This window comes from Hyperolius riggenbachi, chromosome 11 (genome assembly GCF_040937935.1).
Source record: "Hyperolius riggenbachi isolate aHypRig1 chromosome 11, aHypRig1.pri, whole genome shotgun sequence".
Classification (NCBI taxonomy): domain Eukaryota; kingdom Metazoa; phylum Chordata; class Amphibia; order Anura; family Hyperoliidae; genus Hyperolius; species Hyperolius riggenbachi.
Genome location: NC_090656.1, coordinates 15,177,482 through 15,194,576, shown reverse-complemented (window position 1 = coordinate 15,194,576; position 17,095 = coordinate 15,177,482). Strand labels below are relative to the sequence as shown.

The 17,095-nt window shown below is 48.7% G+C and overlaps 1 protein-coding gene across 1 annotated transcript in view; it reads left to right on the top strand.

The window, feature by feature from the left end:
- Positions 1 to 17,095, top strand: part of LOC137539198 (polycystin-1-like protein 2) — a 232,689-nt gene that overhangs the window by 198,386 nt on the left and 17,208 nt on the right. Inside the window, exons 13-15 of the mRNA XM_068261717.1 lie at positions 3,713 to 3,894; positions 8,311 to 8,541; positions 9,312 to 9,413. Coding sequence (XP_068117818.1) covers positions 3,713 to 3,894; positions 8,311 to 8,541; positions 9,312 to 9,413 — 515 coding nt within the window. The remainder of the gene's footprint in view (positions 1 to 3,712; positions 3,895 to 8,310; positions 8,542 to 9,311; positions 9,414 to 17,095) is intronic.

Here is a 17,095-nt window from a genome sequence, read left to right as displayed (position 1 = left end):
TAAAAAAAAAAAAAAAAAAAAAACAGTCGGGCTGCCCTCCCCGGCTCTCCCATGCAGCGCACGCCTTCTAGGGGCCCCCAGGAGGAGGGGCAGTCGGGGCCCACCGATGGGACCGTCGGTGGTTCGGCGGCTCTGTCCGAGCCTGAGTATATATACTGTATATGTATGCGCTAGCCTGTACAGTACAGTTGCTGGGGATGCTGTACTGTAGTTTATTATTTTACCAACTAGGGAGAAGTTTCCTTTGAAAGTATAGCTCCTCTATTCGTATTAAAGGAACACTATCAGTTAAGAACATTTTTTCAATCGAGAATCGATTGAATGATTTGGGAAGTGCTTGGGCTATACATTTACTGCTTACATCTTTGTTTACTGTAATCAAAATATTTTCACACAAAACAGACAGCCAAGCTGAGCAGGGTGATGGGCCTATAAATCATGAGGGGAGGGGGATCCCTCACACTACATCTGTTAACCCTGTGTGTGACTGCAGCTGCCTGTCTCTCTGACAGCTGTCTGCAGGAGAGCAGAGGAAATGTTTCTTGTTTGTAATGATGAGTGAAATCTGACACCACAGCTTCATTTAACTCTGTAGTCTCACCCTATGCAAAGAACAGCACTTGCAGTGTAAAATTGAACCACCCCTTTGCCAATGAATTGTTCCAATACTGCTGCAACCTAGACACAACGAATTACAGCTTTTGCCTCTGATATTTAATATGAAAAGTAGGAAAATGTGTACACAGCTACTTAGACATTATTTGTCCATTGTCATTTTAGAACACTTGGGTATTGATAGTTTTCCTTTAAAGAGAACCCGAGGTGGGAATTATTAATACTATTGGGGCACAGAGGCTGGTTGCGCACACTAAGACCAGCCTCTGTTGCCCCATCGTATGCCTCCATGTCCCCCCTGCTCGCCGCTATAGACCCCGCAGTGCTGGCGACACGCAGCGCGTCGCCAGCACAATGTTTACCTAAGTGCTGTCAGTCAGAGCCGCTCCCCTGCCTCCTCCGCATCGCCGCTACCCGCCCGCGTCACTTCCCTCCTATCAGCGGGAGGGAAGGGACACGGGCGGGTGTGCCGATGCGGAGGAGGCGGGGGAGCGGCGCTGACAGACAGCGCTAAGGTAAACATTGTGCTGGCCAGGGCCGGCCTTTGACCTGAGCGACCTGTGCGATCGCTCAGGGCGCCGGCTTCCAGGGGGTGCTCCTGCCGCCTGTATTTTAACGTGAACTTGCGAAGCTGCGGCCCCGGCTGGGTCCGTCTTGCTCCGCCCCCTGGTCCCGCTGCTGGGAGTGATGGCTGGGGGGCAAAGTTGGCAAACATGCCCGTGATAGAGGGGGAGCCGCGGGGAGGGCAGCCCGACCTCTCCCTCCCTTCCTCTCTGGGCCGCCCTCCGTGCTCCCCCTCCGATGCAGACTGCAAAGTGAACAACTCACCTCCCTGGTTCCGATCGCCGGCGCCTCTCACTTGCCGCTGGTCTCCTCTTCTACATTGTCACGGATGCACACTAAACTTCCTGCTTAACAGGAAGTTTAGTGTGCATCAGTGACAATTTAGAAGAGGAGACCAGCGGCAAGTGAGAGGCGCCGGCGATCGGAACCAGGGAGGGAGGTGAGTTGTTATCTCTGCAGCTTCTGCAGTCTGCATAGGATCGGAGGGGGGAGCACGGAGGGCGGCCCGGAGAGGAAGGGAGGGAGAGGTCGGGCTGCCCTCCCCGCGGCTCCCCCTCCACTATGAGGGGGAGGGGCACCTACCTATCTAGCCAATAGTGGGGGCACCTACCTATCTAACCTATACTGGGGGGCACCTACCTATCTAATCTAAACTGGGGGCAGCTACCTATCTAGCCAATAGTGGGGGCACCTACCTATCTAACCTATACTGGGGGGCACCTACCTATCTAATCTATACTGGGGGCAGCTACCTATCTAATCTATACTGGGGGCAGCAACCTATCTAATCTATACTGGGGGCAGCTACCTATCTAATCTATACTGGGGGCAGCTACCTATCTAATCTATATTGGGGGCAGCTACCTATCTAACCTATACTGGGGGCAGCTACCTATCTAATCTATACTGGGGGCAGCTACCTATCTAATCTATACTGGGGGCAGCAACCTATCTAATCTATACTGGGGGCAGCTACCTATCTAACCTATACTGGGGGCAGCTACCTATCTAACCTATACTGGGGGCAGCTACCTATCTAACCTATACTGGGGGCAGCTACCTATCTAACCTATACTGGGGGCAGCTACCTATCTAACCTATACTGGGGGCAGCAACCTATCTAATCTATACTGGGGGCAGCTACCTATCTAATCTATACTGGGGGCAGCTACCTATCTAATCTATACTGGGGGCAGCTACCTATCTAATCTATACTGGGGGCAGCTACCTATCTAACCTATAGTGGGGGCAGCTACCTATCTAATCTATACTGGGGGCAGCAACCTATCTAATCTATACTGGGGGCAGCTACCTATCTAACCTATACTGGGGGCAGCTACCTATCTAACCTATACTGGGGGCAGCTACCTATCTAATCTATACTGGGGGCAGCAACCTATCTAATCTATACTGGGGGCAGCTACCTATCTAATCTGTACTGGGGGCAGCTACCTATCTAATCTATACTGGGGGCAGCTACCTATCTAATCTATACTGGGGGCAGCTACCTATCTAATCTATACTGGGGGCAGCTACCTATCTAATCTATACTGGGGGCAGCTACCTATCTAATCTGTACTGGGGGCAGCTACCTATCTAATCTATACTGGGGGCAGCTACCTATCTAATCTATACTGGGGGCAGCTACCTATCTAATCTATACCGGGGGCAGCTACCTATCTAATCTATACTGGGGGCAGCCCCATTAGTGTATGTGTGTGGTGCGCTCACATGCAAAGAGGATGAATTGGGGGGGGGGCGCCAAAATCTGGTTATGCTCAGGGCGCTGTGAAACCTAAGGCCGGCCCTGGTGCTGGCGACACACTGCGTGTCGCCAGCACTGCGGGGTCTATAGCGGCGAGCAGGGGGGACATGGAGGCATACGATGGGGCAACAGAGGCTGGTCTTAGTGTGCGCAACCAGCCTCTGTGCCCCAATAGTATTAGTAATTCCCACCTCGGGTTCTCTTTAAAGGGATACTGTAGGGGGGTCAGGGGAAAATGAGTTGAACTGACCCGGGGCTTCTAACGGTCCCCTGCAGACATCCTGTGCCCGCGCAGCCACTCACCGATGCTCCGGCCCCGCCTCCGGTTCACTTCTGGAATTTCAGACTTTAAAGTCTGAAAACCACTGTGCCTGCGTTGCCGTGTCCTCGATCCCGCTGATGTCATCAAGAGCGCACAGTGCTGGCCCAGTATGGTCTGTGTCTGCGCAGTACACTCCTGGTGACATCACCGGGAGCGAGGACACGGGCGTGCAGGCGCAGTGGTTTTCTGACTTTAAAGTCAGAAATTCCAGAAGTGAACTGGAGGCGGGGCCGGAGCATCGGTGAGTGGCTGCGCCAACACAGGATGTCTGCGGGGGACCATTAGAAGCCCCGGGTCAGTTCAGCTCATTTTCCCCCGACCCCCCTACAGTATCCCTTTAAGTGAACATGGCTTCCTTGGTGGTTTCCTTTAGTATCTTGACTTCTACAGAATGTTAATATCCAAGTCCCATATGTGCTGCCAATACGCTGTCTCTTCCTCCGCAGACTCCTACAAGTGGATCTTGGCTCCGGAGATGTTTTCTAACCCTAATGCTTCCCAGCTCTTCCTGGTGGCTCCTTCCAATACTGCCGGACTGAAGAGTCTTCAAATGGGAGTCTCCACATTCTCCGTGCAGTGCGTCTACTGGAGTCCAGACAAGCAGATGTGGAATTCCGATGGCTGTGTGGTCAGTGGAGCCAACCTCATGCCAGGCTGAACTAATGTGTAGAATGTCTTCTGTCACAGTCTGTAGACCCGTCGTAGAGATGGTCACCCATAACCTAACTGGCTGTTAGTGATGAGCAGAAATTACACTCATTTCTGCTAAACACTAATTACGATGCGTAATTACACATCGTAATTTGCATTTACGCTTCATAATTGAAATGCGAAATTTTGAGGAAAATGTAATTCATTTTGTTCGTACTTGTTAGCTTTCGTAATTACGCATGAATTTACACATAATTTACGCATAATTTTGTGCCGATTTTGGCAGGGTAAATAGCAAAACCCCCATATTGCTACCAAAATTGCTACATACTGTATATTAAATAGAATAGTGAGTATAAGTTAAACACATAATTTTTCAAAAAGACCTTGTAGTTTTTGAGATAATCGATTTTAAAAATACAAAGAAAAATGGTTTGTAAACTGTCATTTTTCTGAGTTTAAAAAAACATTTTTATTTGCATTTTTAAAAATCGATTTTCTCAAAAAAAAAATTATTTTTTTTACTTTTATCCACTATGCTTTTTAACCTCCCTGGCGGTGCATTTCTGTTTGGTGTTATTAGTCAAAAGCCGTACTTTTTTTTTTTCAAGAATTTTAGGCTTCCAATTCTTAAGTCATAACTCACCAAACTATGTCAGAATAAAGCCTGGTAGACATTCTACATATAAATAAGACTAGAACACAAATTTGTTTCATTAATTACATATATGAATAAACTTAAAAAATTGTGAAACTGTACAAATAAGGCAGGCAGAGCGTAGTCAAAATCTAGGCAGAGGTCGGTGCAGGCGGCAGGCAGAGAGTAGTCAAAATCCAGGCAGAGGTCGGTGCAGGCGGCAGGCAGAGAGTAGTCAAATCCCAGATAGAGGTTCGTGCAGGCGGCAGGCAGAGAGTAGTCAAAATCCAGGCAGAGGTCGATGCAGGCGGCAGGCAGAGAGTAGTCAAAATCCAGGCAGAGGTCTGTGCAGGTGGCAGGGAGACAGTAGTCAAAATCCCAGCAGAAATCGGTAACAGTAAGGCAGAAGCACTTAGCTCAGAAGCGGTTGAGAACCAAATGTGCTTACCTTCCATGGTAGAGACAAATGAGGAGGAATTGGACAGGACACGCTAAACTCTCTATATACATACAGGGCACATCTCTCTATGTTTTCCTCTTGTCCAGTCCAGATCCTCGATGATGTCACGCCTTTCCGCCACCACACTGATTAGCCGTAGGGTCCCCGGAAGGAGAGCTCCCCGCATCCACGGGGATCCCGCGGGCCGCAGAGAAGGCTGGAGTCACGCAGCACAGCGCAGATCGCGCGCGGGACTCCAAAACTCCAGGCAAACTATCTGTTCCATTACCGCTCTGGGCTATTTTTTCCAATCCCGAGCACAGCTCATAGTTACCGCCAGGGAGGTTAATAGATGTAACAAATTTGGTAGCAATATGAGGGCTTTGCTAAGAAGAAATGCTGGGTTTCATTCCGGTTTAACATCATCATTTGTGATGGCCAACAATGTAGGCATCGTAAATGTGTTCTTTCCCAGACGTGGTGGGAAAACTGAATTAAGTCCATGGTAGGCTAGATCAGTGTTTCTTAACATTTTATTGGTATGTACCCTTTTTACAAAACTGTACTCCTCAAGTACCCCCAGCATAGTAAACATTATCACAAGTACCCCTTTACAAATATATATTTAATCGTGGTACAAGATAATTGATTCTAAACAATTTTCCAAGCATTGACTATTGCTTTTAATTAGCTAAAATACTAATTTGGTGTTGTTTAAATAAGATTTGTCATTTTCTAAAACTCTAAATTTGTTCTTCTTGGTTAAGTATATCAAGGCCAAGTACCCCCTGGACCCATCAGAAGTACCCCCTGGGGTACGCGTACCACACGTTGAGAACCTAGGGGCTAGATGACCTAATCCTGGGATTTCTCATGCCACTTGTTTTCCCCTCCTGTTCCCCTTTTGTATTCCACTGGGTCCCTCTATTGAACAGCGCCCCGAATGTTACCCCGGCGATGACGACTGATTCTGAATTATGCATACAAAAGAGCATCAAGAGGTTGAGGATTAGGTAATCTAGCCGACCATAGGCTTAAAGAGAACCAGAGAGGAAGCACCCTCATGTATTTTATTACATTTATCAGTGGGAACATGACAGTAAACACCTACCCTGCTTTTAGTTTTATTCTTCTCAGTCTAATCTATCTGTTATCAACTGTGATAAGAATCCACTGACTATTCAGTTTAGGTTTGACCTGGAATCATTATAGCTGAGTCACTCTTCTGTGGAGTCTTTTCAAGCCCAAGCCTGCCACCTCCTGGCTCAGATTTCCTACTCAGAGCTGTTGACATGGGAGGGGCTGCTGCTGCCGAGAAAGAATCTCTGAAACAGACAAGTGTATCTGTGTGCAGCCAGTCATTATCTACTGTATGCAGTTTCATTTCTATGAGAAACACTTCCTACAGGCAGCCACACAGCATACCAGAATAATAAAGCCGAAAGCAGACCGATGAAAGGCTGCAGCAGCCCTGCTTGTCTATAGTCTGATAGAGGCTAGAAAGCACATCCAGAACAACTCATAACCTGGAAGCAGAAGGGATATGAGCCGGTGGCCATATTTGATTTTTCCTGGAGCAATAATGGATAAAAAACCCTCAAAAAGGCCCACCAGAGTGGCGAAATTATCAGGTAGAGCTTTTATTCTTTACAAGCTGTCAACTGATATGTTTATTTTGTGTGAATCGTTCATCTCTGGTTCCCTTTAAAGGACAACTGAAGTGAGAGAGATATGGAGGCTGCCATATTTATTTCATTTTAAGAAATATCAGTTCCCTGGCTAGCCTGCTAATTCTCGGCCTCTAATACTCTTAGCCATAAGACCCTGAACAAGCATGCAGCAGATCACAGCCCATGTGCAATTCACTTTTTCTCCTCGGTGATATTTTCATACCTTGTCATAAAATGCTTTTTAACCAGCAAGAAACAAAATAGTCAAAATAATGTTAACAGTACTTTTTGTAAAACGCTAAAAAAAATGATGTTAAAGAGAGGATGAGACAGAGAAAAACTTCCCCACCGTCAAGCGCAGGAGCAGTCCGCTTGCGCCTGCACATGACGCGCTTGGCGGCGGGGAAGGCGAAGAAGAGGACGCATTGCTGGGGGCCGACTGTCAGTAAGCCGAAAACGAAACTAAGCCACGGCGGGGGACCGGAGGACACTCGAGGAGCTGCGAGAGCACAGGGCGGCTGCAGGGGGCTTGGGGAAGCCCCAGGTAAGTGAAACTTTTTTTCTTTCATTGGTTAAGGTTCACTTTAAAGAAAACCAGAGACGAAGCACCCTCATGTATTTTACCATATACAGTATATCAATGGGAACATGACAGTAAACACCTACTCTGCTTTTAGTTTCATCCTTCTCTGCTAAATCTGCCTGTTATCAGCCCTGATAACAATCCCCGACTGAGTATTCAGTCTAGGTTTGACCTGGAATCATTATAGCTGAGTCCGTCTTCTGTGAAGTCTTTCCAAGCCCAAGCCCACCCCCTCCTGCCTCAGCATTCCTGCTTTGCATACTCAGAGCTCTGATGACATGGGAGGGGGCTGCTCTGCTGAGAAAGAAGCTCTGAAACAGTCAAGTGTGGCTGCCGTGTGATCTGTGTGCACTGTGCAGTCATCCTTATTATCTGTACAGTTTCATTCCTATGAGAGACACTTCCTACAGGCAGCCACACAGCATACCAGAATAATGAAAGCATACAGGTGAAAGGCTTCAGCAACAGCCCTGCTTGTCTATAGTTTCATAGAGTCTAGATAGCACATCCAGAACAGCTCATAACCCGGAAGCAGAAGGGGTATGAGCCAGCGGCCATATGGGATTTTTCCTGAAGCAATAATAAAAAACACTCAAAAAGGCACACTAGAGTGGCGAAATTATCAGGTAGAGCAATTATTCTTTGCAAGCTATCGATTTATATGTTTATTTTGTGTGAAACGTTCACTTTAATTGCATATGGGCAAAGGTGTTTCTGACATTATTATCAGATCTGACAAGATTAGCTGCATGCTTGTTTCTGGGGTTATTCAGGCACTACTGCTGTCAAATAGACCAGCAGGGCTGCCAGGCAACTGGTATTGTATGGCAGCCTCCATATTCTTCTCACTTCAGTTACCCTTTAATTCAGTAGTTTTTTTGCCCACTTCCTTCAGCCATGCAGTGCATAGAGAATACTTCTCACTAGAGACTATGAACGACTTGCATGCAAATTGTATGTCGTTTGGAATTCTGCCAATAAATCTACTTTCTTATATTCTAGATTCGCCCCAAGCAAATCATTCACTTACTAACCCATATCCCCTCTGCCTGTGTGTTCCCCAGGTGGGCCCTCAAACCAACCCCTCACAAGTGCAGTGTCTCTGCAACCACCTGACTTTCTTTGGGTCGTCATTCCTGGTGAAGCCAGTTGAGGTTGATGTCACTCGTACGGCAGAGTACTTCGCTCGTATCGCCGAGAATCCTGTCTTTGTTATTTTACTGGCCTGTTTCTTTGCGGTCTACATTCTGGTTGTCCTGTGGGCGCGAAAGATGGACCGGCGGGATCAAGCACAGGTAATGGGACTATTATCCAGATAGATATAAAACTAGTCAAGGCCTGTCCAGAGTCCAGACACTGATCTCACTTCAAGAATAATTCTGCAAGCATAAATGGCTGCTTTTCCAGCAGCCTTAATAACCGTCTCCTATCCTATGTCGGATTATGTTCGACATTGTCCTTTTTCTGGCATAGGTCCAATGTCTGACATAGCTCGATACAGGAAAATACGGCTGGCATGAGTGGGTGCTGTTGCACGATAAAATCTAGTACAGTGTCAGCACCTTTAGATCAGTGTCAGACTAAGTCACAGGGGCATTGCTAGCCCCAAAGATCAGTGGCACGTGCCACGGATCTATTCGGGGGTGCCCCAGGTGTTTCCCAAGCAGAGTCAGAGCTGTGGAGGCTCAATGGGGGTATGCCGGGTGCTGTGCTGCCTCTATGGGGGCATGCTGGGTGCTGTAGTGCTTTTATGGGGGTAGTGCCTTTATGGGGGTATGCAGGGAGCTTTTGTTATTCTATGGGTACATCCTGGGAGTTGTGGTGCTCAGTGGAAGGCTCATGGGAGCATGGGAGGGGGACCACTAGAAGGTCAGGGACTGCTATAGGGGGACAACCTGGCATGCACGCCAGCCTGCCCAGCACAAAGCCAGACCAGCCCGCACAGAAGCCAAGTAACTCTACCTAGCTATGTTTAAGTGGCACGGCTCATTTATGTGATAGGCTGCATTTATTTATTTATTGGGTTTGTTAACAAATGTTGCAAGACTTTCATTTCTGCCCGCAGAGTCGAATCATTGTGCCACCAGACAATGATCCTTTTGGGTTGTACCATTATTTGATCACTGTGGACACTGGACGCCGGCGAGGTGCAGGTACCAGTGCTAAGGTGAGAAAACTGCTATGATTCCTTCAGTATTTACAGGTAATTTTATGGCACTGAGAACAAAGCTTTCTAACGCCTTCGCTGTGTGTCATATTGAATGCATCATAACACATACTATGGATTTGCCATACTAGGGATTTGCCAATTTCCGATTTCGCGGAAATTCTGCTTTCCGCCATTGCAAGTTACAGCTACAGCTTTCCCCTATAGATTTCCACATTCCGATGTGGATTTTTGTGGAAATTTTGGCCGAATTTAACATTGATTTTCTCAAAAAGTACAAGGTCTTTTTGAAAGATTTTTTTTTCCTCGTGTTCCCACTCTTCTGCGTAATACCCTTTGTTGTTTCTAGCCTATAGGGGTGGGCTTTGCTAATAACCTCTAAAGTCAGCGGCATACCGCATATGGTAATGTGGATTTTCTGCATTTTACATTTCCGCTGAATTTAACATTGATTTTCTCAAAAAGTACAAAGTCTTTTTGAAAGATTTTTTTTTTTGCTTCTTGTTTTCAATCTTTTACTTAAAGAGGAACTCCAGCCTAAACAAACATACTGTCATTAAGTTACATTAGTTATGATAATTAAAATAGATAGGTAATATAATCTCTTACCCACACTGTTTTAAAAGATCAGGCAAATGTTTAATTTCATGAGGGCAGACATCTTTTTGGTTGAAAGGAGGTGACAGGGAGCATGAGACACAGTTCCAACTGTCCTGTGTCCTGATCACCTCTCCCAGTTGCTAGGCAACGTGAACAACAACATAGGAAATCCCATCATGCTCTGCACAGCATCAGGGAGAAAAAGCCTGGGCTTTTTTTCTTTGATGGGTGGAGCTTAGCTAAAAATGTAGCTAAAAATTATGCTTTGGTAAGAAAAACAAAGTTCTGATGCTGTGAAACTGTTAAAGAAACACCAAGCCTTTTCAGTTCTGCTGAGTAGATTTTTAGTCCGGAGGTTCACTTTAAGCAGAAGAGTGGGAACAAGAGAAAAAAAAATCTTTCAAAAAGGCCTTTTACTTTTAGAGAAAATCAATGTTAAAGTCGGCGGAAATTTCCGCAAAAATCTGCATACTTGTATTACCGATTTCCGAATTCCGCTGCGGAAATGCAATTTCCGATCGGAAATGCGGAAATTGCACTTCCGCGAAATCTGAACGAGCATCCCTACTCATATACAGTGTCACAACAGAGCCACAGCCGCAATGAGTTAAACTGCACAGGACAAACACAGAATTCATTAGCTCTTATCAGCACCCGTGCTGACAAGAAAACATTTGACAACTTTTGACAAAAGGCCCTTGTCCCAAGAATATAGTCTTCAGAACCCTCATACATCAAAACCAGTGTTCCCACCTCTCCTGTCGTTAAACTCTGCCAGGAGTTTCAAAGGAGATCCACTTTTGATCCTTATCTGTGTTCTCTCACACAGCTGCCTCTGCAGGTATGACAACTGAACTTAGAGAAACCCTAAAATCAGTATTTTGCATAATTCCTACTTGATATGTGCATAGCTGAGTGCCTTGCACCTGTATATTAAACCCTTATCACTAATTAATAAAGACTAGGACTGCTTCTTGACGATGGAATTTTTTATTAAGGCCAAAGCAGCCCTTCGTATTAACCAAATAATTCCTTATAAAAAATATAACTTTATAACACATACTTTACTCGTATAAAACTGTAAACATATTAGGGCAAGGGCTCCGGGACCTTTTGCCCAAAGTAGGACAAAGAACCACCTTTTCTGCATGCAGCCTGCAATTTTGCCGGCCCCCGCCGCATTGGACCGGCTCAGGGACAGCTGCATGCCTGCTCATCACTATTTCTCATAGCAGTCACCCTTTGTTTCCTTCAAACCCGAGGTGGGAACCTTTACTTGCCCCCACCATCATAAATTGTAAACCGATCTCCAGAGCCCTACACCCTGCCACCCGCACGGGCGTGAAACCTTACGACCGTGAGGCCCACATATACAAGGCCCTCTGTATACCATCACTTAAAGCTAAGGACCATAAGTCCATCCCGATGTCGTTGAGGTGGACCCCATCTCTACTCAAAAAGGACTCGGTGTCAGTTTCCAAATCTACATGGCGCACTGCCACCCCCCCATTTCTAATGACAAAACGGGAAACCTCCCTGTTCAACAGACCTAGCCAATCTCCAGCTTTTCCTAGCTATAACTTCAGACCATACTAGCACTGTGGCCGGGAACTCCGATCTCAAAGTCATAAAGTCAAACTTAATTTCCTGTATGATCTGCCTCGTAGTGCGAGCGGCCAAATCATTGCCCCCTGCATGTAAAACCAAAATGTCTGGAGCTCTATCCCAACTCACGAACTGACGAATCTCAGGTAGTACTCTGGGCCACAACATTCCCGGCACTCCAATCCACCTCAAGCGAGCCTGGGCCCTCGGAAAACCCAGCTGCCGTCCTTCTGCTCGAACCAATGCTCTCATGGCACCCCGAGCCACATATGAATGTCCGAAGATCCAAACAAGACAAGAAGCATCATCTGTAAAATAAAGAAAAGAAGGGGACAACACCAACACCAATCACCCCCAACAAACTTAACGACCCTCAAACCAAGTGCGGTCTAACATATGAAAGAAACCTCGCTGACTCCCATCGACCGATTATTTTGATGATATGGTCATCCAAGCCCCATCGAGCTGCCTCAGTAGCGGCCCCTATGCGGAAGGAGTGAGACGCATAATCTACTGGGGAGGCCCCCACCCTCCTGAGGCATTTTATTAAAACAGCCACAAATTGATATTTTGTCAGGGGTCCCCCATCTAAATGGCATAGAAAGGATACTCCTCCGGCTGGGCGTGCGCTATAAAACTTGGATAGTACCCCTACCGGGCACAAGGGGGAGCCACGTATACTGTGCAAGGTAATGACCCGTCCTCTACCGGCCTGATCTGTTTTTGATCGGCGTAAAAATATTTCCGCCGAATCTTTATGCAGCATAACTTCCTTTTCCAGGATACCCGACGCTGTCGCCTTATTGGGACTCACTAGTTCACTGATCCGAAACGCTCCGAAAAAAGCTAAAATAAAAGCTGCTGTAAATAATAATGCTTCAAAATCCGAGCTGCAAATCTCCGGCAGTACTGACACCAGGGAGGAAAGAAGCTCGAACGTAATCGGGCGACGCGAATCCCTCTTAACCGGATTCGCCTTGAATCCCCGCAACGCCAGTTTAACACGAAAATCCTTTGTGATGTCAACCTCCCCACGTAATTTAAACAAAAAAGCCAAAGCAGTCACCTTTTTGGCCATAGCCGAGGGAGATACCCCCGCCGTGCCATTTAACACTAAGAACTGAAAAAGTTGGCACAGCCTGTCCGACCCGGACGGCCTGCTGCCTTCCTGTGCGGACAAACTGTCCCACTGGTCCCAAACTGCTGAATATGCCGACCTGGTCCCTTCTGCCAAAGAACGAGACATCCACTCTTCTATCTTCTGAAAGGAACTTCCCATAACTCCAGTGGGCAGGGAATCCCGGATTGCGCTGCTCCAGGGACGAGGCCTCTGAACCGTTGCCACTGAAATCGAGAAAGCGCATCTGCTACGTCATTCTCGGTTCCAGGCAGGTAAGCCGCAAATATAAACATATTGAGCCGCATGCAGGCCAAAACTAAATGCCGCAACAGCCGGATGACCGGTGGGGAAGATGCTGATACCTTATTAATAGCTGTTAAAACACCCAAATTATCACAATTAAACCTGATTTTCTTATTGGCCAAACGCTCACCCCATATCTCAACTGACACTACTATGGGGAACAATTCCAGAAGCAACAGGTTCGTGGTAAACCCAGCTTGTCTCCAATCCTCTGGCCATTCGGCTGCGCTCCATTCACCCGCACAATACGCCCCATAACCGTGAGAACCTGATGCGTCGGTGAAAAGCTCCAGATCATGATTCTGAATGCCCTCCACCATCCACACCGACCGACCGTTGAAAGCCGAAAGGAAAACCTGGCACATATTCAAATCTTCCTTGTGCTCCCTGCGCAGACGCACCCGATGATTTGGGGAAGTAACCCCCGCGGTCGCCATTGCTAACTTTCTGCACAGAATTCGCCCCATGGGGATAATCCTGCAAGCGAAATTTAATTTGCCAAGCAACGACTGGAGCACGCGCAAAGTGATCTTTTTCTGAGACAGAGCGGCAGCAATAACCGCCTGCAAATCCGCTATTTTGTCTTCCGGCAACCGGCATTCCATAGCCATCGAGTCAATCGTAATTCCCAGGAATTTTATTTGAGTCTGAGGCCCCTCCGTCTTTTCCTCTGCGAGGGGAATACCGAAGCTCGCACAGACTTGGCGCATCGTTGCCAGAAGTAATGCGCACTTCATGGAATCCTTCTCACCCATGAACAGGAAGTCGTCCAGGTAGTGTATCACTGAACCTACCCCAGACTCCTCCCTCACCACCCATTCAACAAAAGAACTAAATTTTTCAAAGTAAGAGCAGGATATGGAGCATCCCATCGGCAAACAGCAATCGATGTAGTAATTTCCTTCCCAAAAACAACCCAGCAGATGGAAACTCTCTTTATGGACCGGAAGTAATCGAAACGCTGACTCGACGTCCGTTTTGGCCAGTAACGCACCTTGCCCCAACCGCCTGACCCACCTTACTGCCACATCGAAAGAGGTGTAGGCCACCGTCGCGTCCCCGGGATCAATTCCGTCATTCACAGATCTGCGCCTGGGATGCGACAAGTGGTGGATAAGGCGGAAGGAGCCCGGCTCCTTTTTCGGGACAATGCCCAAGGGGGAAACTATCAAATTATCCAGAGGAGGGGAACTGAATGGACCAGCCATCCGGCCTAGCCCGACCTCCTTATCCAATTTAGCTGAAACCACTTGTGGGTAAGCCAACACTGATTTCAAATTTCGAAAAGGTGGGGACGGAAGGGAAGCCCCCGTACTGGGAATACGGAAGCCCTCCGTAAACCCCCGACGTATAAATTCTGCAGCCTCAGTGTCTGGGTACCTATTTAGGTGTCGCTCCATCCCTTTGAGCATCACCGGAGTCCTCCCTCTTTCCGGAAGATTCCCCACCCCTGCTCTTACTTTGTTTGTAGCAACGGGAACCGGGGTGTCCACCCCCACAGCTTGCACACTCGTGCTTAAAACGGCACGAGCTCCCAAATTTACAGGAGCTGTCGTTAAATTTCCAACACACTCCTGGGCGCCTATTGGCCAGCTGCCCCGAATTACCGGAGTTGCTGGCCCCCCCTGAAAGGGCTGGGAACTTTTGTTGGTAGGAATCATGAGTTTCATCCAAAGGATGACATCCTTGTGATCCCAGCGTATCTCCGGGCGCACCGCCTTTCGCTGGCGAAACTCCTCGTCATAGCGGAGCCATGCATTGCCTCCGTATGACCTGAAAGCTTCCGCTATGCTGTCCTGATAGCCAAACAGCGCCGAACAACATTCGGGCTGTTTCTCGCCTATCACACTTGCAAGTATGGCAAACGCTTGTGACCAATTTTGGTGAGTCCGTGGGATAAGCCTGTATCTCCTACGCTCCTCCTCCTCTTTCTTGCTGTCATCAGGCTTGCCCCTATCCAGATTGAATTTGGAAAGCTGCAAAAGCGAAAAAATGTCCACGTACTTCCCCCGCCAAATTTTTTCCTTCACCTCCTTCTTCAAATTAGTACCTAAAGGGGCTTCAAGGCAAAGGTACAGCTCACTCTTTGCCGAATCTGACAACCGTACAGTATCGATCTCCTTGCTAACCACTGCAGCAGTCTCTCCTGATGTCGCGATGACACCAACGCCCGGGGATACTGGAACTGCAGATGTGGATTGGGGTGGCGCTGACTGTGTGGAAAAAACAACTGCAGGCGCCGGAATCGTGGAGGGAACCCATGCCGACGCAGGAGAATTGACATTGGCTACCCCACCCCCTTGCAATGCATCCCGAATGCCCAACAAGAGCGAGTTCACAAAGGCTAATGCCGGCGTGACGGCACTATCCCTCTGCAACTGAGCCGGAACCGAACCAATTAAATTGTTCGGCACCAACCCACTCGTTCCTACAGCATCATGGGTAACAGGAAATGTAGAAATTAAATTTATCTCACCTGGCTGCACCGGACGCCCGTCCCGACCAGCCGAATCCCTGGATCGATCAGAAGTTCCTCCATCCTCCTCCTCAGATTGCGACGAAGCATCACCGATAGGCGACTCATTTCCACGCCCAGATAGGCTGGCGGAACTTGCCGGAACCGATCCACTCTGTCTGCTGGATGATCTGCTGCTGGATGTAGATTGCCGGCTCTGCGCGTCCCTGTTGCGTGAGCCGCTGTCTCCCCGACTGCTCGAACTGCGGCCCTGCTTCTGCCCTTTTCCATGCTTCTGGGCCGGCGTCCCTCTTTTTCCCTTTCCCTTGGCCTGTTGCGGAGGGCGCTTGGCCTGCACCTGCTGAGGCCCAGCCGTGTCCCCCGAATTGCCAGCCAGCCTGGAGGGGTTAGTAGGACGTTGCTGGTTGTCCGCTCTGGCGCTATGTGGGGACTTCCCACGTCCTGATGCTGCTGGCTGTTGATTCTGTCCTGCTGCCCTTTGTCCTGTCTCACCCGATGTCCCTGGCTGCTCCCCATCCGCCCTGTGAGCCACTCCTGCTGCCTTTTTCTGGCCCTTCCCCTGCTTGGGAGGCCGTTTTGCGGAGGGTGCCGGTGGGGTCTGGATGGGACTGCCCGCATGCCTGTTCTGCCGCGGAGAAGCGGCCGGACTGAGCCTATCAGGCGGGCGGGTCGCTCGTGCGCTGGTGCGGGGAGCGGAACCTCCCGCGGACATGGCCGCCATCTGTATCGCGACCCACTGGGGGCCGCGCGTCTCGGCTTCGCTCCTTACCCGCTGGAGCAGGTCGTCTATGTTAGCCGCCATGACGCACTTCTTCACGGCAGCAGGGAAACACGTCCTTCTGCTGCACTGTCCCCTGTGCGTCTGGCCTTCTCCCGCTGACGTCACGTCCTGTGACGTCACTTCCCCCTTCCTCCAAACCCAGCTAATGGGCGCGCTCCCGGCCACAGCTAGGGACCGCCCTCCGCCCGAACATTAACCCCTGCCTGCCAACTAGCCCCTATCATGGGAGCCCTGCGCTCAATTGCGCTGCGCTCCGTTCGCTGCGGGCCTGCTTTCCTAGACACTGGGTGCATGCTATCTGAACCATCTTTACAGACACGTTCTGGGAAGTTCCCAGGTGGATGGGACATTCAGACCCTGAGGAATACAGGTTCTCAGTCATTCTGTACAGTATAATACTCATATTTCATATGTGTGAATTTGTAACGCCTTACTGAATAAAAATATACACTCAGTTTATTGATATAACTTATGGCCATGGAGAAATCAGCCTAACAGATATTCTAACAGGTTTCTCCCTGTCTAAAAGGGGGATGGAGTTTCCCTTCTTAGTGGGAGGGCATCAGCTCCCATATCAGCTCCCATATCAGCTCCCATATCAGCCCCTACCATCAAGACGAGCCCTCTAATGCTGGGCATACACGAGTCGATCCGGCAGCTCGATTAGCCGCCGGATCAACTCTTGCAATGTCCCCGCTCGTCCCCGCTTGTCCGCACGTGCGCCCGGATCGATTCCCGCTCATCCTCGCCGGCGCTTCTTATTTCCCGCTCGATTCGCCGCTATTGTCCGCCTGCGG